Below are 20,603 nucleotides of genomic sequence, written 5' to 3'. Positions count from 1 at the left end.
TCTGGTAACAGTCTCTACTGTCTGGTGACAGTCTCTCCTGTCTGGTAACAGTATCTCCTGTCTGGTAACAGTCCCTCCACTGGTAACAGTCGTAACAGTCTCTGCTGTCTGGTAACAGTCCCTCTACTGGTAACAGTCCCTCCTGTCTGGTAACAGTCCCTCTACTGTCTGGTAACAGTCTCTACTGTCTGGTAACAGTCTCTACTGTCTGGTAACAGTCTCTCCTGTCTGGTAACAGTATCTCCTGTCTGGTAACAGTCCCTCCACTGGTAACAGTCGTAACAGTCTCTGCTGTCTGGTAACAGTCCCTCTACTGGTAACAGTCCCTCCTGTCTGGTAACAGTCCCTCCTGTCTGGTAACAGTCCCTCTACTGGTAACAGTCGTAACAGTCTCTGCTGTCTGGTAACAGTCTCTACTGTCTGTTAACAGTCTCCCCTGTCTGATAACAGTCCCTCCTGTCTGGTAACAGTCTCTACTGTCTGGTAACAGTCCCTCTACTGGTAACAGTCCCTCCTGTCTGGTAACAGTCTCTACTATCTGGTAACAGTCTCTGCTGTCTGGTAACAGTCTCTACTATCTGGTAACAGTCTCTGCTGTCTGGTAACAGTCCCTCCTGTCTGGTAACAGTCTCTACTATCTGGTAACAGTCTCTGCTGTCTGGTAACAGTCCCTCCTGTCTGGTAACAGTCTCTACTGTCTGGTAACAGTCCCTCCTGTCTGGTAACAGTCTCTCCTGTCTGGTAACAGTCTCTGCTGTCTGGTAACAGTCCCTCTACTGGTAACAGTCCCTCCTGTCTGGTAACAGTCTCTACTGTCTGGTAACAGTCTCTACTGTCTGGTAACAGTCTCTGCTGTCTGGTAACAGTCTCTACTGTTTGGTAACAGTCCCTCCTGTCTGGTAACAGTCTCTGCTGTCTGGTAACAGTCCCTCTACTGGTAACAGTCCCTCCTGTCTGGTAACAGTCTCTACTGTCTGGTAACAGTCTCTACTGTCTGGTAACAGTCTCTGCTGTCTGGTAACAGTCCCTCTACTGGTAACAGTCCCTCCTATCTGGTAACAGTCCCTCCTGTCTGGTAACAGTCCCTCCTGTCTGGTAACAGTCCCTCTACTGGTAACAGTCCCTCCTGTCTGGTAACAGTCCCTCTACTGGTAACAGTCCCTCCTGTCTGGTAACAGTCTCTACTGTCTGGTAACAGTCTCTACTGTCTGGTAACAGTCTCTCCTGTCTGGTAACAGTCCCTCTACTGGTAATAGTCCCTCCTGTCTGGTAACAGTCTCTACTGTCTGGTAACAGTCTCTCCTGTCTGGTAACAGTCTCTACTGTCTGGTAACAGTCCCTCTACTGGTAACAGTCCCTCTACTAGTAACAGTCCTCTACTGTCTGGTAACAGTCCCTCCTGTCTGGTAACAGTCCCTCTACTGGTAACAGTCCTCTACTGTCTGGTAACAGTCCCTCCTGTCTGGTAACAGTCTCTACTGTCTGGTAACAGTCTCTACTGTCTGGTAACAGTCTCTCCTGTCTGGTAACAGTCCCTCTACTGGTAAAAGTCCCTCCTGTCTGGTAACAGTCTCTACTGTCTGGTAACAGTCTCTCCTGTCTGGTAACAGTCTCTACTGTCTGGTAACAGTCCCTCTACTGGTAACAGTCCCTCTACTAGTAACAGTCCTCTACTGTCTGGTAACAGTCCCTCCTGTCTGGTAACAGTCCCTCCTGTCTGGTAACAGTCTCTCCTGTCTGGTAACAGTCCCTCCTGTCTGGTAACAGTCCTCTACTGTCTGGTAATAGTCCCTCCTGTCTGGTAACAGTCCCTCCTGTCTGGTAACAGTCCCTCCTGTCTGGTAACAGTCCCTCCTGTCTGGTAACAGTCTCTCCTGTCTGGTAACAGTCGTAACAGTCCCTCCTGTCTGGTAACAGTCTCTACTGTCTGGTAACAGTCTCTCCTGTCTGGTAACAGTCGTAACAGTCCCTCCTGTCTGGTAACAGTCTCTACTGTCTGGTAACAGTCCCTCCTGTCTGGTAACAGTCTCTACTGTCTGGTAACAGTCTCTACTGTCTGGTAACAGTCTCTACTGTCTGGTAACAGTCTCTCCTGTCTGGTAACAGTCCCTCTACTGGTAACAGTCCCTCCTGTCTGGTAACAGTCTCTACTGTCTGGTAACAGTCTCTCCTGTCTGGTAACAGTCCCTCTACTGGTAACAGTCCCTCTACTAGTAACAGTCCTCTACTGTCTGGTAACAGTCCCTCTACTGGTAACAGTCCCTCTACTAGTAACAGTCCTCTACTGTCTGGTAACAGTCCCTCCTGTCTGGTAACAGTCCCTCCTGTCTGGTAACAGTCTCTCCTGTCTGGTAACAGTCCCTCCTGTCTGGTAACAGTCCTCTACTGGTAACAGTCCCTCCTGTCTGGTAACAGTCCTCTACTGTCTGGTAACAGTCCCTCCTGTCTGGTAACAGTCTCTACTGTCTGGTAACAGTCTCTGCTGTCTGGTAACAGTCTCTCCTGTCTGGTAACAGTCCTCTCCTGTGTGTCTGGACCATGTTGGACTCAGCAGCAGTTAAAGCTGCTGCGTCTGAACCGGACGAGGAGGCTGAACAGTGAGTTTGTGTGTAGAGACTGTGTGTTATTGATCCCAGGAGACACACACACACACACACACACATAAACACACACGCACACTGCTGAATCAGGAAACACTTGAGCTGATTCTCTGCTACAGACATCCGTCATGATTCTGTCAGATTAACGTCTGTTTGTTTCTCTCTTTCTTCACATCATCACCTCTTCATCACTTCTTCATCACTTCTTCATCAGTCTCCTCCTCAACTCGTCTTCCTCAGCTGTCTCAGTCAGACCACAGCAGCAGATTCAGTTCTTTAACTTTCACTTCAAATCCAGTCATCATTCACTGTGTGTGTGTCTGTGTGTCTGTGTGTGTGTGTGTGTGTGTGTGTGTGTGTGTGTGTGTGTGAACTCTCTCTGAACCGTCTCGACATCAACATGATGATTTGTGGTTTCACTAATTACAGCCAACAGTCGACTCTCCCAAAACAAAGTGAACCATAAAACAAGTTAAAAACCTCCAAGTTTACTGCAGCTGCAGACCATGGGGACGTTGGGAGACAACAAGAGACAACAAGAGACGACGGGAGAAGCCAGAGACAATGAGAGACATTAAGAGACATGATATAACGAGAGACGAGAGTCTGCAGCTGCAGACCACAGGGATGCTGTGAGTCAACATGAGACAACACGAGAGGGACACAAAATGTAATGAGATTGAGAAAATGAGACAGAGACACAAGAAGAGACGGAAACACAACCTGAGACAGAGACACACAATGAGACACAACATGAGACACAATGGGAAGCAAAGACAGACAATGAGATGCAATGAGACAAAGACAGGAGACACAACAAGAGAGAGACAATATAAGAGATGAGAGACACAAAATAAAGTGAAACAATACACAACATGCAATGAGACAAGAAGACATCAAATCAGACAAACAGACACAGTAAGACAAAAAGACAACAAGAGACAACACGGATGTGACGAGACACAATGTAGATACGAGACACTGTGAGACAGTCTGAGACACAGACAGGACAAACTGAGAGACAGGAGCACAGCTGATGACCCCTGACCCCGATCAATAACTGATAAATATAAACTGAGTGAACATTAAACAGGCTACATGTTAGCTGATTGTGACTGTTAGCATGTTAGCCTGCTGCTGATACGCAGGTTTCCTCCAGTCAGCAGTGTGTGTGAGCAGATTAACACACAAACACCATGTAAATATCTTGTGATCGGGCTGAGCAGCACCAGACAGACGGGTTATTATTGGATGCCAACTGGGACAAAACGCCCGGAGCTGCAGGCTGTCAGGATTTCAGGTCAGAGGAAACAGATGAAACGTCTCGTTAGAGTCACTTTAATGAAGCATACAAAGGTTAAGCACCAGCATACACAAACATTATACACACATTTCAGTAACAGTCATTTACAGTTGCATATGTGATCATTACACATCAGTACCGTCCAATCAGAGTGAAGCACAAACCTCAACACAAGTTTCACTTTCGGTTGAAGGTTTTTAAATCACAAAGTCATCAGCAGCTTTAAAAAGCTGTGAGCAGAGAGACGGCGGAGAGGAGCTTCTTAAAGCTGCCTGAGTTATTTATATCTGAACGTGTGGAATCTGGACCAGAACAGATGAGAAGGACCGTTAAAGAGTCCAAACTGATTTACAGCCTGCAGATCCAACGAGGCCTCATCAGTACGATTCAAATATCAAACTGTCTTTTAGTGAAATCTGGTTGTTTTCTGTCGTCCTCAGAGTCAGATACAAAGAAGGTACCAGTTTGAACAGGGTTAGCTTAGCGTAGCACAAAGACAGAAGCAGGTCATGTGATGGTAACCTGAGAGCTGTGAGAGATCTGCTGATAGCCATCATTTCAACCCAAAACAGGATGTTTCTGATCCTAACCAGCTGTTTTTGTGCCTGAGCCTGACCAGATGTTAACCACAGCATCGTCACATTATTAAATATAATTAGTTTTGACAACGTGCACAATAATAAAGAAACAACTTGCAGAAATCTTGAGAGGTTTCAAAATCTATAGTTACCATCTAGCTGCTCGTTAGTGCCGACAAGAGAGAAACACACTGAAAATCTGCTGCAGTCATTTGATTTCATAAAAGTGGAGGTGGGAACAGACAACATGTCATTATCAGCAACAGGAGCCTGTAGCTAACAAGCTACAAGCATGCTAGTTTCAGTGCACCCATGATGTAGAAAAAGTATTCTGATGATTAAGATATTCAGATTGACTTCCGACCCCTAATTTATTGCTTTGGATGCTAATAAACCAACTCTGTTAGTGAGGAGCTAGCATGTTTGCTAGTGAGCTAAAGGGAACATAGCACTTAAACAGTTCAACAAATAGCTTCAATGCTAACTGCTGCTCAAACCAAAAGGTTTCCTTTTTATCCTTTTCCCGTTCCTTCAAGATACAACATTAAGACTTCACGGGGAGCAGATTTTTTCTCTTTTAATGAAGCTAGGCTACAAACATCCTGGTGTGACACAAGTTAACCATAAATAGCGACTAGCTGCTCACGGGTAGCTAATTTTAGGGGAAGTTATCATATACTAACTATTTGTAGCTACCATAACATCAACCAAAACACTTATTATTGGTTGTATTAGCAGTCTGGTAGCTTCACTAGCTACCAGTTTCCTATTACTTCCAGTCTTTGTGCTAAGCTAGGCTAAACACATCCTGGAGTCATCTCTCCAGGTGTGGACACAAACAGATGAAACTGATATCCAGCTGAAACATCTGACTCATCTGAGGAGACAGAGAAACAAAATGGACCTCAATGTTGGACTTTAACTGATAAAACTTTTGGTGATTTGCAGGTGAAAAGACTAAAACCAGACTTTGGTGTTTTTACACATCCAGAGTACCTAAGATCAAAGTATCAACATCATTTCTGTGACTTTATTTCACATCGTTTCACATCAGGAACATAAGATGACATCAACACAAAGAATGATGAACAGCAGTGACGTCCTCATGTAGCTCAGAGGCATCCATCTTGTTTGAGACCAAAAACCTTCTGCTGGAAGACTCAACTGAAGCTGGTTCACATGATCCAAAATGTTGTGGTCCTTTGGAGGAACGTGTCATCGGACCAGAGCAGGAGACTGATGTTTTCACCAAACAGTGATGAGAAAAAGCTGTATAAATACGTTGTTATGGCAACAGTGAGTGGAAAGACACATCAGACTTGGTGAATAAATGTGATATAAAACATACGGTCAGTCAGTACCATGTACGTGTCCAATATGTACCAAGCAAATATATTAAAGTTTTAAATAGCTTTCATCAAAGTGTGTAATAAAAACAGAGAAGCATTCACAAACGTGTCGTGTCGCTGCGCTACAACAAAACTCAGGTGATAATAAATAGAAAACAAAAAGCTGCGTACAAACAGAACAAAGTGCAGAAATACAGAGATCACTGCAGCAACATACAACCTGAACCCTCAATACAAGAACCTCTGCAGAACCCTCTGAAAACCTTCTGAAGAACCAACTGCACACGCTCAGAGACATCTGAAGACACATCTGAGGAACCATCTGAAGAACTTTCTGAACTTTCTGAAGAACCTGTTTTAAAGCCCAACTTCTCCCACAGACCGGAGAACACGGTTCAAACATGAAAGGCCTCAATGTGCTTCAAACTGAATCCGTCTGTTCCCACAGTCATCTGATATCACCGTGCTGGTGCTGACCCAGGACCGTCACAGCAGCTGACGAGAAAGAAGCTAAGGCCACGTGTCTACGTAGTTTTGTTTCAGGCAGAAAAGCGCTGAGATAATGCGTTTGTGCGCGTCCTGTCTTGACTCTGATCCTTCTTATTACTTTTTTTATCTGACTTCGGGACGTCAGAGCGAGGAGGATGTGGGTGACGACATGATCCACAAAAATACATTGACTATTATCACGAGGAAGAAGAAGAGGAGCCACGGTGACGTCACCAGAGCCTTTCTGAAGCGCTCGGAGTGAAGCCGCTGGGCGCTGCTGCAGCTCCTCCTCCTGAAAAACGTCACATTCAGAGCAGGCTGTTGTGGTTAAATGCTCTTTTAGGTTCAGGAGAACATGGTTGGGTAACAATAGACCCTTTCACAACATTAAACACGTGTTTTGCTATGTGCATATTTTTCTGTTCTTTTCCCGAGATGCAGTGATGGTCCTGGATCAACACCAACACTGTGACGGTCAGACGGTGCCACTCAACTGTTTCTGTGAAACAACAGGAGAGACTGAAAACCTGCTCCACCATCCCTCGACAGGACGTATCTGACCTGGATTTACCTGCTCTGGAGCTCCTACAGACGCCCGATCATTCTGTAGGGGCTCCCAAGTAAAGGCCCCATGTGTTGAAACTAGAGGAGCTGGCAGTCTTTTCTCAAACACAACACCTCGTACAGCTTTTTGGTTTGAAGCAGACTGAGACCTTTTTTCTCCTCTCAGGTTGTATTAACAGCCGGGTTCACGTCGGCGGAGGCACTTAGTGGGCCGGAAAGAGAGAGGGGAGTGAAGGAGGCCAATCTGATTGGCTAAATCTAAACTTAATAAACTAAATCAACCCTTTTCAAAGAGGATCTGATGCTGCATTTGTCCTGTTGACTGCAGGACTCATTTGATTTTCACGTGTTTGTGGTTTGTTGTCCATGTGAACAGCACAGAGCTGGAAACCTCACCTCATCCACACACAGGTAAATTTAGAAACAGGAAGTTGATAAGAAGGTGTGGTTGACTATCAGGTGCACCATGAGACTCCTCTTTCTTCCCTTTTTAGCATTTACTAAACTCAAAGGTACGAGAGGAGAAGGAAGCAGAGGTGATGAACATCTGATCATTTCTACTCCTGACGTCAGGAGGAACTCAGCTCTGGGTCGTTCACATGGACTCGACTGGTCAACATGAAGCAGTTGGACTGAACACTGATGAGCAGGACGTGAAATTAAACAGTGAAGAGAAACTCTGGTTGTCTTGCTGAGTGTATAAAAAGTCACACATGCTTTTTCGAAGATGATGACGGTTTGGTTTGGTCTCTCTGAAGAGAGGTGGACCATGCAGCACCTGTCCAACCACAGCTCCTCCCTCAGGACTGTTCACAGTTGTGTTCAGGCACACCTGAAGAGCGTGGGAAAGGCACCCATCAGTTATGGCTCTGCTCCAGTTTCACACGGTGGTCATGAGTTTGAGAGAACCCGACCTGAACCGAAGGATCTTCTTCTTCAGGTTGTGAGACGCTTTGATCTTAACGAAGGCCTTCGCCTGAGCCGGAGTCATCTCCTGTCCCGTCGCTCTGGAGCCAGCTGGTCCTAACTGGCTCCGCCCCCTGCCCCCAGCCCCGCCTCCTCCGCTCTCCTCCGTGTCGCTGGTGGAGCTCTCCTCCACATACTCCTCCTCGCTGGACTCGCTGTCTCCGAAGCGGTTGGTTGTGTAGTTGGACCTCTCGTCCTCGCTGGTGTCCACGATGGTCGAGTGAAAGAGCGACGCACACTCGGCTGAATACTCCGAGTCACTTCCTGCCACGTAGGCGTACGGGCTGCTCAGCTGTCCGTCAGTGGGGAGGAACACGTCGGCAGCAGAATGACCTAACAGCTCCTTCCTCTGCCGCCGCTGAGCACGCCTGAACGCCTCATCGTACGGCACCTCCATGATCGCTCGTAACCGTCGGTAATCGTTCCGTTTGAACTTCGGTTTGGCGACGACCACGACCTGCTCGCGTCCGTGGTGATGATGATGATGATGATGGTGGTGGTTACTGCTGCTGTGGTGGTGGTTTCCGTGGTGATGGTGTCTGGACGAGCGCACGCTGCTCAGTGTTGACGTGTTGTGTTTGTCCAGAACTCGTCCCTCAGGAATGGATGCAGGGAGGCGTTTGATTCTGGAGGAGGATGTCCCATGTGCACCGCCGCCGCCGGCTGCTCTCCTGGACACTTTAATGTGAACAGAACCTCCATCGTCCAGCAGCCGGGACTTCTTAGAGCCGGACCTGTGGTGGGATTTATCTCCTCGTCTCTCTGATGGCGGCTCGTTGTGTTCAGAGGCTCGACTCGTCTTCACTCTGACAGTCTTGACATTCTTGCTGCCGCCCTTGCGGAGTTTGGCGATCTGCCGCTGGGCGGGGATGTACTTGCCATGCCCACTTGTCATGTGACTCCCTCCTCCTTCTCCTCCTGCTTCGTCCTGACTCTGAGAGGAGGAGCCTACACTGGCTCTCTCCTGCACCGGCCGGTCAACGCTCTCCGTCTGCAGAGGTTTCAGGCTGCTCTTGGGAGTCACTGATTGTGTTTTGAGGAGCAGCTCGTGGTCAGGAGGGAAACATGGCGGCTTGGTCTCTCTGGGGGAGGAGTTAACTTTGGGACTGCCCAGCTCCCTGAAGTCTTTGGGCAGAGTCGCTGTGGACACCGAGGGAGGAAGAAGCCTTTTGTTTTTCTTCAGCAGACTGTTAGTACTCGCGTTAACGTCATTTTGGACGCCGTTAGTCAGAGAAGAGCTGCTCTGATTTTGGGCCGAGTCTGTGTTGTTGATCCTGGCGCCATCAGGGGAACCATTTTGTGTTATCTGCACCTCAGATTTACTCTCCACAGACCACTGTCTCTGAGGAGACGAGGCGGCAGCACTCTCTGCTCCTCCGGCCGGCCGGCAGGGTTTGACTTCAGACGCCCTCAGAGTCCCTAAACCAGCCCCCTGCCTCACACACAGACTGGCCTGCCTCAGGATGCTCTTAGACGGGTCAGTGCTGATGCTGGTCCTGGGTCTGTTGGTCCTCATGGGCAGGGCCCGGCGCTGCAGCAGACTGAAGATGTAGCTGTCCAGTCGCTTGTGAGAAGGAGTGAGGGAGGAAGAAGAGGGAGCTGGCCAGGAGGAGCTCTGAGGTACCAGAGCAGCTGGAAAAGGAGGATCTGGTTTGAGTCCTTCCACACCAGCCTCCAGGCCTTTCAGAAGCCCTTCATCTCTGCTGTGACCGCCGTGACCCAACATCTGCAGGAAGACGGGGCTCTGGACGGCCACGGCGTGCAGCGGACTCGGGTAGCGGAACACGTCGCTGCCGTTACGGGCCACCAGGTCACAGTGGTACTTAGACTGCGAGTCAGAGGAGGAGACGGGGTCAAGGAGGGGAGGATGAGGAGCTGAGAGGGAGCGGCGGACTGTACCAGACGAAGACGAGTCATCACAAAGTCCTCCAACCAAACTGTCACACTCCAGACAGCCGGCGAGCTCATCTGAAGGATAGAGAGAGAGAGGTCACATGATGAAGCAGCTGCAGCGTCAGGACATGAACGTCTGTTATTTGAACGGTTTGATGACGGATGTCTGACAGTGACAGTGTGCAGAGCTGCTGTAAAACTCTTCACAGTTTCTAACATAAACAGACTGAATGATCTGAGTTTGTTTCCTAAAGTCAACAGCTGACAGGAAGTTCAGTCTGAGCCGAGTGTTTCCTGGCAGAGTTCTGATGAAACGCTCTGCTGGTTGTGGTAATGACCCTGTTTGGACGGAGCGTTAGTAAGTGGAAAATTCTTTCCTGTGGAGACAGAGTGCTGCAAAACGTTAACTCTTCATGTTCACTGCATGAAGGGAAGATCAGATCCATGTCAGAGAGAGAGGAGCTGTAGAGTTACACTGTTACCACTACAAACACTGTTGATTCAGTACAATTCATTCTTGGCTCAGGAGTTTGTAAATGTCAGCTCAGACAGGAAGCAGTTAACATCAGGGCCAAGACAGGCCCACACAAAACTGATGTAGCACGGTTAAGCTAACGCTACAACAGCCAAAGAACGAAGAACGAAGATCAGCTGTCAGATTTAATAAGACTCAGTTCTGTCCTGAGTGACCAAATAATCCATCAGTGTGTTCAAACAGCTGCTAAATGTCGGCAGGTCAGACTTCAGCACTTTAGACACAGAAGCAGACAGGCTGGTGCAGCCATGCTGCCACAAACTGACACTTTCTACAAGGAAACAAACAACTTATTCAGAATCTGTCAGAGACAGAGTTTCACTACGTTATAAAGTTTGTTTTAACTCAACAACTCTTAAAATCACCACATTTGTTAATGGAGTCTGGTGATGTTGAGCTAACTTTCTTCTTTTTGTCTCACACAGGACGTCAGCTGACGAGTGATCAACACGTTCCTCATTATGTTAATAAAGATGAGATTCGTTCTGCTTTAAAACTCTTTTCTGTTCCTGACGACGGTGAAGTCACAGCTGAGCTCAGTGTGTGTTTACTGAGAGGTCAAAGGTCAGGACGCTGTATGTCTTAATGCAGAGCGAGTCGACCAATCAGAGCAGCCTGAGAGATGGCGTGTGTTTCATTCACATCATGTGACTGGTTCTCCTCCAATCAGCAGCCTGTTGATTCAACAGCAGACAGACGTTAACTCATCTGTGTGTGTGTGTGTGTGTGTGTGTGTGTGTGGAGGTGTTAGCAGCCTGGTGTGTGAGTCGTATCATCAGAGGGAGGTGTGACAGGTCGAGCTGGGAAACAGCTTCCAGATGTTTCTCACACACACACACACACAATATGAATCAGTTTTAATGTGAAATCTGGAAGAGGAGGAGGAAGAGGAGGAGGAGGAAGAGGAGGAGGAGGAGGAGGAGGAGGAAGAGGAGGAGGAGGAGGAAGAGGAGGGGGAGAGGAGGAAGAGGAGGAAGAGGAGGGGGGAGAGGAGGAGGAAGAGGAGGAGGAAGAGGAGGAGGAAGAGGAGGGGGGAGAGGAGGAGGAAGAGGAGGAGGAAGAGGAGGAGGAGGAAGAGGAGGAGGAGGAGGAGGAGGAGGAAGAGGAGGGGGGAGAGGAGGAGGAAGAGGAGGAGGAAGAGGAGGAGGAAAAGGAGGGGGAAGAGGAGGAGGAAGAGGAAGAGGAGGGGGAAGAGGAGGAGGAGGAAGAGGAGGGGGAAGAGGAGGAGGAAGAGGAGGGGGGAGAGGAGGAAGAGGAAGAGGAGGAGGAGGAGGAAGAGGAGGAGGAAGAGGAAAAGGAGGGGGAAGAGGAGGAGGAAGGGGAAGAGGAGGGGGAAGAGGAGGAGGAAGAGGAAGAGGAAGAGGAAGAGGAGGAGGAGGAGGAGGAGGAAGAGGAGGAGGAAGAGGAAAAGGAGGGGGAAGAGGAGGAGGGGGAAGGGGAAGAGGAGGGGGAAGAGGAGGAGGAGGAGGAGGAGGAAGAGGAGGAGGAAGAGGAAAAGGAGGGGGAAGAGGAGGAGGAAGAGGAGGAGGAAGAGGAAAAGGAGGGGGAAGAGGAGGAGGAAGAGGAGGAGGAAGAGGAAAAGGAGGGGGAAGAGGAGGAGGAAGAGGAGGAGGAAAAGGAAGAGGAAGAGGAGGGGGGAGAGGAGGAAGAGGAGGAGGAAGAGGAAGAGGGGGAGGAGGAAAAGGAAGAGGAAGAGGAAGAGGGGGAGGAGGAAAAGGAAGAGGAAGAGGAGGGGGGAGAGGAGGAAGAGGGGGAGGAGGAAAAGGAAGAGGAGGAGGAAGAGGAGGAGGAAGAGGAAGAGGAGGAGGAAAAGGAAGAGGAGGAGGAAGAGGAAAGGAAGAGGAAGAAGAGGAGGAAGAGGAGGAGGAGGAAGACAGTAACTCAGTATCATCATTCCCTCTCTCCTGTCGATCAGCTAATCAATGACTGTATTGATCGGTTGTTTACCTGCAGACAGGAAGCGTCCGTCAGCGTCGGCCATCGAACAGAAACACTCACTGAAGACCGAGTTAGACGAGTTAGACAGAGAGCCAGACGCCCCGTCACTGAGCTCATAGAACCCTGAGAGACAGACAGGTGAGAGAGACAGGTGAGGAGAGACAGACAGGTGAGGAGAGACAGACAGGTGAGGAGAGACAGACAGGTGAGAGACAGATAGGTGAGAGAGACAGGTGAGAGAGACAGACAGGTGAGAGAGACAGACAGGTGAGGAGAGACAGACAGGTGAGAGAGACAGACAGGTGAGGAGAGACAGACAGGTGAGAGAGACGGGTGAGAGAGACAGACAGGTGAGGAGAGACAGACAGGTGAGAGAGACAGGTGAGAGAGACAGACAGGTGAGAGAGACAGACAGGTGAGGGGAGACAGACAGGTGAGAGAGACGGGTGAGAGAGACAGACAGGTGAGAAGAGACAGACAGGTGAGACAGGTGACAGCTGTCTCACTCTGTGTGAGCTCATGTCCTGATCCCAGAGGACATGTTATCTGTCTGCAGGACACTGACCACAGTGACAGTGTTGAAGTAACTAACAGTCGTACTCGAGTAAGAGTCTTAAAGTATCTGATGTTAACTGTAATCAGTTACTTTCCTGAACGTTTGTAAAATGTTTATTTGTACATAAACGTAGTAAAAGTCTGAAGTGTCTCAACACTGTACTTGAGTAAATGTACTTAGTTACATTCCATCAATGTATATAATAATGTAATGATAAACAGCTGATCAGATTCAGTTCTGGTACCTGAACTGGGTCGGCTGTCGGTCTCCAGCGGGTCGTGTGACGCCTCGGTGTCTAACCGCAGGTCACTGATCTGTCTGTCCAGCTCCTGCAGCTGACTGATGAGTCCAGCGTCTCTCCTCCTCAGACAGTTCTGATCAAACAAACAAACACACTCCATCACACACCACGCTTCATACCAACAGAACCAACAGAACCAGAGTCCTGATCCCAGAGGGGACCAGCTGAGATCAGCTGAGACCAGGACAAACTGGTTTGACATTGGTACTGTCTTTACTGCGGAGCTGCTGAGCTGAAGTAGAAGTCTCAGAACTGATGATCCGTCCTGAACCTGTCTCCTCGCTGCTAACAGACGGGCTAACATCCGTCTGTTATCTTTGTTCTGAGCCCGGAGCTGATGATGCAATCTGACAGCAGAGGTCAGAGGTCACATGACCCACACTACAGATGGAACTAATAACCTGAGAGCACACAACTAATCATGTCATCTAAGAAACATGAAGCTTTAAAATGTCTTCTGAGTCAGTTTTAATTTACTTAAAGAGGTCCAACAATTCCTGCTGAGCAGCACAGAGAAAAAACTGCCTTTAACAGACAGAAACCTCAAGCAGAACCGGACTCGATGGTTGGCGGCTGAGACCGGTATGGTGACCGCTTTATTTTACTGATGTATGAATGTTTTCTTTAATGATCAGAGAGGTTCAGTCATTTTAAACGTTTCCATGTGACGTCACTGCAGCAAATATTAAGATGAGATAATCCGGTATTAGTCCCACACTGCATCTGCATTATTACAGCAGCAAAGGGTGAAAGCATCAATTAAAACAGTAATAATAAATAAGTAAGAAAGAGGTAAGAACAACATAAACAATTTAAATACGAATCAAAACTCCCAAAATGTTTATATATTTATCACATTTAAGCATCAAAACAAAAAGCTGTGGTTATAAACTCGACAGGAAACAGAGTTACAATCTAGATATTTGTTAAACAGCTCTGATGGAGCTCAGGATTTATCAGGACAGCTGCTTTACTCCAAACCAGGGCTGCCCAAAGTGGGGCCCGCAGGCCACAGCTGGGCCGCCATGGGGTTTAACTCGGCCCGCCAGATGTTTGTAGTGGGAAAAAGTACAAACCTTATTTTAAAAAGTTACAGGAATGTTTGTGTTATTTACGTTTTATGAGGTAAAAATAAGTAGAATCCCTGATTATTCTTATTGTGTGCCTGGCGGACATTTTGTGGGTCCAAGCACCATTTTGCATCCTAACAATACGATACAGTACAGTTGGTGGTGGCTGTTGGTCCGTGGCTCATCATAAAGTTTCAGTTTTGGCTGCCCTGATCCGAAACATCTCACTGTACGAACTGAGCTGTGTGAAGAACACAGAACATTAAAGAACATCAGATCCTGTCGGAGTGAAGTGAAGCCGCTGGGCCTCTTCACAGACACACTCTTTATTTCTGCTGCAGTAACGTCCTCAATATTTAACTCATTACTGCTGAATTATCTCATCCACTACTAACCAGAACGATCACTGTAAAGACTTGGTGGATTATCTGTGGTGTCCGCGGACAGGACATTACAGAGACATCAGTGTTTTTCCATCAAATAACTTTATTGTTCAAGTGTTAAAGTACAAAGACACGAGTCCAGAGTGTAGCAGATGAAACCAACAGACTGCTCCTTTAAATGTTCTGCAGGGAGAGCAAACTGGAGTCTGGATGATTCGCTGACACACTGCTGCTTATTTCAGGACATTACACACACACACACACACACACACACACACACACACACACACACACACACACACACACACACACACACACCCTCCCTGTGTTGGGATGGAAAACATGCGGGTTATGCAGCGCTGCTCTCAGGTCATGTGCTGCATTCCTGCGACTGAGCAGCAGAAACAAACTGGAACGCCTGATCACCGACCAGAGACAGAAACAGAACCAGAACCTGGACATGGACCTGGACCTGGACCTGGACCTGGACCAGAACCAGAACCAGGACCAGTTACAGATGGACTGGAACAAAAAACAGAACATGCTGCTGAGACCATATACGCATACCGCTCAGATAAACCTCGTGTAGCTGCAGCAAACCCCACCAGAACCTCATGAGATGGTCAAACTGTGTGTGTGTGTGTGTGTGTGTGTGTGTGTGTGTGTGTAGCAGCTGTTCTCTGGAATGAGCCGCATGTTCAAACACACTCCGACGCTCCTCCAGCTGTTTGTCCCGTCAATCAACCAGCCGACGACCGAGCCCCCCTGCAGGAAGTGATGTCACACACACACACTTCCTGTCTCCACCCTGTGTTTGTTTAGTGACCTCTGACCTCTGACCTCGCAGCCTGAGGCCTCATCAGTCGATATTCAGTACAAACGCTTAAACAGGCGTGCCGGGCCTGTAGGGGGCGATCCAGTCTACATGAGCGATACCACAGATACCAGAGAAGAACATTCTGAGCATGCTCCGTGACCTTTAGATGGTGTGTCGTTTCAGTGAACACAGAACCTGCAGAGACGTGTGTGTTAATAAGAACTGAGTATCAGCCAGACGAGGCTTCAACGTGTCAGCTGATCGGGACCAAATATCTAATATAATATCTGAGTCTTCAGCTGCTGAACGCTCCAACATGTTCAGCAGGTAGACTCTCTACGACAGAACCACAACAAGATTTATATCTCATTATAGAACCACTAACACTGACAAGCCCTCTGACTCCGGTCCAGAACAGAACCACTGTTTCAATGAAGAAGAAGAAGAAGAAGAAGAACAAGACTGCTGAAGCTGTTTCCTGCTGCACGTCCAGTTCTGTCTCTGTCCTGGTCTGTCTCTGTCCTGGTCTGTCTCTGTCCTGGTTCTGTCTCTGTCCTGGTTCTGTCTCTGTCCTGGTCTGTCTCTGTCCTGGTCTGTCTCTGTCCTGGTTCTGTCTCTGTCTTGGTCTGTCTCTGTCCTGGTCTGTCTCTGTCCTGGTCTGTCTCTGTCCTGGTTCTGTCTCTGTCTTGGTCTGTCTCTGTCCTGGTTCTGTCTCTGTCCTGGTTCTGTCTCTGTCCTGGTCTGTATCTGTCCTGGTCTGTCTCTGTCCTGGTTCTGTCTCTGTCCTGGTTCTGTCTCTGTCCTGGTCTGCAGTCTCAGGTGTGTGGTGTGACCATCGTCCGGTCTGCTGACAGCTCCACCAACACATCTTTGTTTAAATGGATCAAACTACACGTCAGAAACTGTTTCAGACAGAAACCAGCAGAACTGTCAGACACAGGAAGGATCAAGACCAGGACCAGGACCAGGACCAGGACCTGACCCAGTCTCAGACCGTGTGAGCGCTGTGTTTGTTTGTGTCTCTGCTGCTTCATCACAGCTGAAAGTGGATCTGCAGAGTTTCCAGCAGGAATCTCCATTTGTTCCTGCTTACGGGGGGGGGGGGGGGGGGGGGGGGGCTAATGTGATCCAGACTCAAGTTGAGAGCTGCAGCTGCGGAACACAACACACAGAACTGATCCCCGCTGAGAACACATGAAGAAGAGTCAGAGAGAACAGACGAGATCAGGTTTCTGTCTGCAGAACCGCTCACACACACAACAGCTGCTGGGAGACAACGTCAACACAGAACCTGGAAATAACTCAACGGGTTCCTTCAGAGAACTCAAACCTACACAGAGAACATGGAGATAACACAGAGCTTCATCAGGTTCCTTTAGAGAACGTCTTAACGTACATTCATGAAGCAGAGACTCGCACCAACACAGAGAACCTGAAACACAATGAGTTCCTTCAGGTTCCTTTACAGAACACTGCAAAGTTCATTCATGTTTAAAATAAAGACTGAAAACAAAACTCAAGTTAGTTTTTACTTTTCCACACAAACACGAACTCAACCTCCTGGAAAACTCTGATATTTCAAGGCCTTGAAAAGTAAACATTAAAAGCTTTCCAGGATTTCCAGCCTCCAGGCTGAAGCTCACAAGAACACAGAGAGAACAGTCCTCTGTCATGTTCTCACACATCGGGTTCTCAACCAAATATCATGTTGACAAATCTTCCTTTTCTATAACATCAGGTTCTATAATGTCAGGCTCTATAACATCAGGTTCTATAGCAGGAGGTTCTATAATGTCAGGCTCTATAACATCAGGTTCTATAACATCAGGTTCTATAACATCAGGTTCTATAACATCAGGTTCTATAATGTCAGGCTCTATAACATCAGGTTCTATAGCAGGAGGTTCTATAATGTCAGGCTCTATAACATCAGGTTCTATAACATCAGGTTCTATAACATCAGGTTCTATAACGTCAGGTTCTATAACGTCAAGTTCTATAACGTCAGATTCTATAACATCAAGTTCTATCACGTCAGATTCTATAACATCAAGTTCTATCACGTCAGATTCTATAACATCAAGTTCTATAACATCAGGTTCTATAATGTCAGGCTCTATAACATCAGGTTCTATAACGTCAGGCTCTATAACATCAGGTTCTATAATGTCAGGCTCTATAACATCAGGTTCTATAACATCAGGTTCTATAACATCAGGTTCTATAACATCAGGTTCTATAACGTCAGGCTCTATTACGTCAGGCTCTATAACATCAGGTTCTATAGCAGGAGGTTCTATAACGTCAAGTTCTATAACGTCAGATTCTATAACATCAAGTTCTATAACATCAGGTTCTATAGCAGGAGGTTCTATAACGTCAGGCTCTATTACGTCAGGCTCTATAACATCAGGTTCTATAACGTCAGGTTCTATAACAGGAGGTTCTATAACATCAGGCTCTATAACATCAGGTTCTATAACGTCAGGTTCTCTTTATCTTTTTCACCTGAAATCTGTTTTTAAATATCAGAACTTGTTCCTGACGTTCTGAATCGGTTCCACATTCAGCCGACCTTCATCACAAACTGCTGCTTCCTGTGTGTGTGTGTGTGTGTGTGTGTGTGTGTGAGAGAGAGAGTGTGTGTTGATCTCTGAGCTGCTTCGTCACGCCTCTTTAATTGAAAACACACACACACACTAGACATGGAGTCATTGAATCTCCCAGCATCCTCTCTGAGCTGTGGGGGGGCAGAGGATCAGACCCCCCCCCCCACACACACACACACTGTGATGACATCATGGTGTTTCTGAACATCAGGATGTTAATAAACTTCATTAACGAGACAAATGAAGTAAAAATAAAGTTCCACATGAAGAACTGAGCGAAGAACCTTTATCAGGAAGAGACATATTCATTCTCTCTGTTGTGTTCGTGTCCGTCAGAACCGTCAGACGGGTTTGATTTTAAAATTTTATAGGACAGACGTGTTAAACGATGATAAACATCTTTAAACGTTCTACAGGGGTTCCTCAGGGGTCGACTCTCGCTCCCTTACTTCTCTTTATTTATGATCCAGATCTGATTTTATCAACAAATACTTTTATCAAACAAAGATCTTCTGTCTCTGATGATGAAGACGTTTATGATTTTAAGAACAAAGAGTTCCTCCTCAGCAGACGACTGAAGACGACTCAAAGGTCCAGAATGACGTCAGTAGAACCTCAGTCCAGATTATTTATCAGATCTTTACAATAATTTACAATAAAAACATCAAATGTCCTGAAAACTCTTAATAAAAACGTTACTCAGGAAAATATCTGTGAAGTAGAAGAGTTCTGTCACATCAGGTTCTGTCACACCAGGTTCTCTAACATCAGGTTCTGTCACATCAGGTTCTGTCACATCAGGTTCTCTAACATCAGGTTCTGTCACACCAGGTTCTGTCACATCAGGCTCTGTTACACTAGATTCTCTAACACCAGGTTCTGTCACATCAGGTTCTCTAACATCAGGTTCTGTCACACCAGGCTCTGTTACACCAGGTTCTCTAACACCAGGTTCTGTCACACCAGGCTCTGTTACACCAGGTTCTCTAACACCAGGTTCTGTCACATCAGGTTCTGTCACATCGGGCTCTGTTACACCAGGTTCTCTAACATCAGGTTTTCTAACATCAGGTTCTGTCACACCAGGTTCTGTCATGTCAGGTTCTCAAACATCAGGTTCTGTCACATCAGGTTCTCTAACATCAGGTTCTGTCACACCAGGTTCTGTCACATCAGGTTCTCTAACACCAGGTTCTGTCACACCAGGCTCTGTTACACCAGGTTCTCTAACACCAGGTTCTGTCACATCAGGTTCTGTCACATCAGGTTTTCTAACATCAGGTTCTGTCACACCAGGTTCTGTCATGTCAGGTTCTCAAACAAACATCACCGTTGGTGAAATCAGAACCTTTGAACTCTGATCGTTCCACCACAGATTCATTGATCTGCACATTAATAAGTGTGATAATGTTTGTGACGTCACTGATCAATCAGAACTGATCTGGAGGGATCTAACCGGTCCCCTGGTCTGGAGGAAGGAACCTGTTGACGTATAGAACTGAGTCCAGAACATTTTATCACTTTTCAGCTGTGTTTACATTATAACAGCTGACGTCTCTGATCAATAATCAATAAAGACCAGCTTCAAATCAAACTGGATCAATAATCGACTGTCAGAACTGTTCTGATCACTGGAGTCCTCCTCTGATGACTCACATGTTCTGTTCCAACTGTTGGGTCAAACAGGACGTGTGATGACGTCAGTAACTTATAATGACTCAAAATCAATAACATGAATCATACTGATGATCAGCTGATCCGTCACGTGTCTGATGTGATCACATTGTTATAAGAGGACGGGCTGGCCCCGCCCTCACCTCTGACCTCTGACCTCAGCAGCACACCTGAGTCAGGTCCAGACTGAGGTCAGAGGTCAGTCAGACAGACAGGTCAGAACCTACCAGCTGTTTCCGGAGCAGCAGGATGTTCTCCTCCAGCAGCTTCTCCTCGGAGTTCAGCTGAGCCTCCCTCCGCCGCTCCTCCTCCTGCTCCTCCTGCTCCTCCTGCTCCTCCTGCTCCTCCTCCTCCTCCTCTCGGAGCTCCAGAGCGGATCGGACCAGCAGCTCCTGCCGCTGCCGGAGGAAGTCCAGCTCCCCGAGCCCGGACACGGTGGCCTCCAGCCGGTCCCGCACCGAGCGCAGCTCCGCGTCTGAGGCGGCTCGGTCCCGCCTGGAGGCGACGCACAGCAGCATGTCCTGGGTCAGACTGTGCGGTGTGAGTCAGGGTCTGTGCGGGATCATCACGGTCTGTGCGGGATCATCACGGTCCGGAGGGTGTGCGGGGTGTGAACGGCATGGTGCGGGCGGTGCGGGGCGGAGCAGCGGGTCAGTGTGAGGACGCTGTGCCGCAGACAGAGGCAGCAGGTCGGATCAGAACCTCCCGGAGACACTCACCCGGTCCAGTCACCGGTCTAAACAGACCCGGGGGACTGAACTCGGGTTCACAAACCGGGTTAAACGGACCCGGTCTGAGTCCAGACTCGGTCCTCAGACTGTCTCCTCTGCAGCTCCAGAATCAACCGGTGGTCTGACGGTCCTGCTGCGGACAAACAGCTCAATTAATCCGGTAATGAGTTCCGGGTCCAGTCAGGTTCCGGTCCAGGTAAATCCCAGCATGCCGCGGGGCCGCAGCAGTGAGAGGATCCGTCCGAGT

General features: G+C 48.0%; 1 protein-coding gene across 2 annotated transcripts; it reads right to left on the bottom strand.

The window, feature by feature from the left end:
• Nucleotides 1-3,922: 3,922 nt before the first annotated feature.
• dact1 (dishevelled-binding antagonist of beta-catenin 1) lies at nt 3,923-20,603 on the bottom strand. 2 transcript variants are annotated; one of them, XM_073484043.1, is made up of 4 exons: nt 19,853-20,603; nt 13,016-13,145; nt 12,225-12,338; nt 3,923-9,817 (listed from the first exon to the last, which is right to left on the bottom strand). In XM_073484043.1, exons 1-4 carry the CDS (start codon nt 20,141-20,143, stop codon nt 7,764-7,766), a joined length of 2,589 nt encoding a protein of 862 aa, XP_073340144.1. In that variant the 5' UTR covers nt 20,144-20,603; the 3' UTR covers nt 3,923-7,763. The 2 variants fall into 2 exon arrangements, with proteins under 2 accessions (XP_073340144.1, XP_073340145.1); XM_073484044.1 differs by lacking the exon at nt 12,225-12,338.

This window comes from Pagrus major, chromosome 16 (genome assembly GCF_040436345.1).
Source record: "Pagrus major chromosome 16, Pma_NU_1.0".
Lineage (NCBI taxonomy): Eukaryota > Metazoa > Chordata > Actinopteri > Spariformes > Sparidae > Pagrus > Pagrus major.
Note: the sequence above shows the minus strand (reverse complement) of the source record. Positions and strands in the feature narration are given on the sequence as shown.

Bases quoted from the DNA above. Each gene is read 5' to 3' on its own strand.
- dact1 (XM_073484043.1), bottom strand. From the start codon at position 20,143: ATGCTGCTGTGCGTCGCCTCCAGGCGGGACCGAGCCGCCTCAGACGCG. The intron at 13,146-19,852 runs GTAGGTTCTGAC...TTGTTTGATCAG, and splicing joins TGCTGCTCCGGAAACAGCTG to AACTGTCTGAGGAGGAGAGA. The intron at 12,339-13,015 runs GTACCAGAACTG...TCTGTCTCTCAG, and splicing joins CGACAGCCGACCCAGTTCAG to GGTTCTATGAGCTCAGTGAC.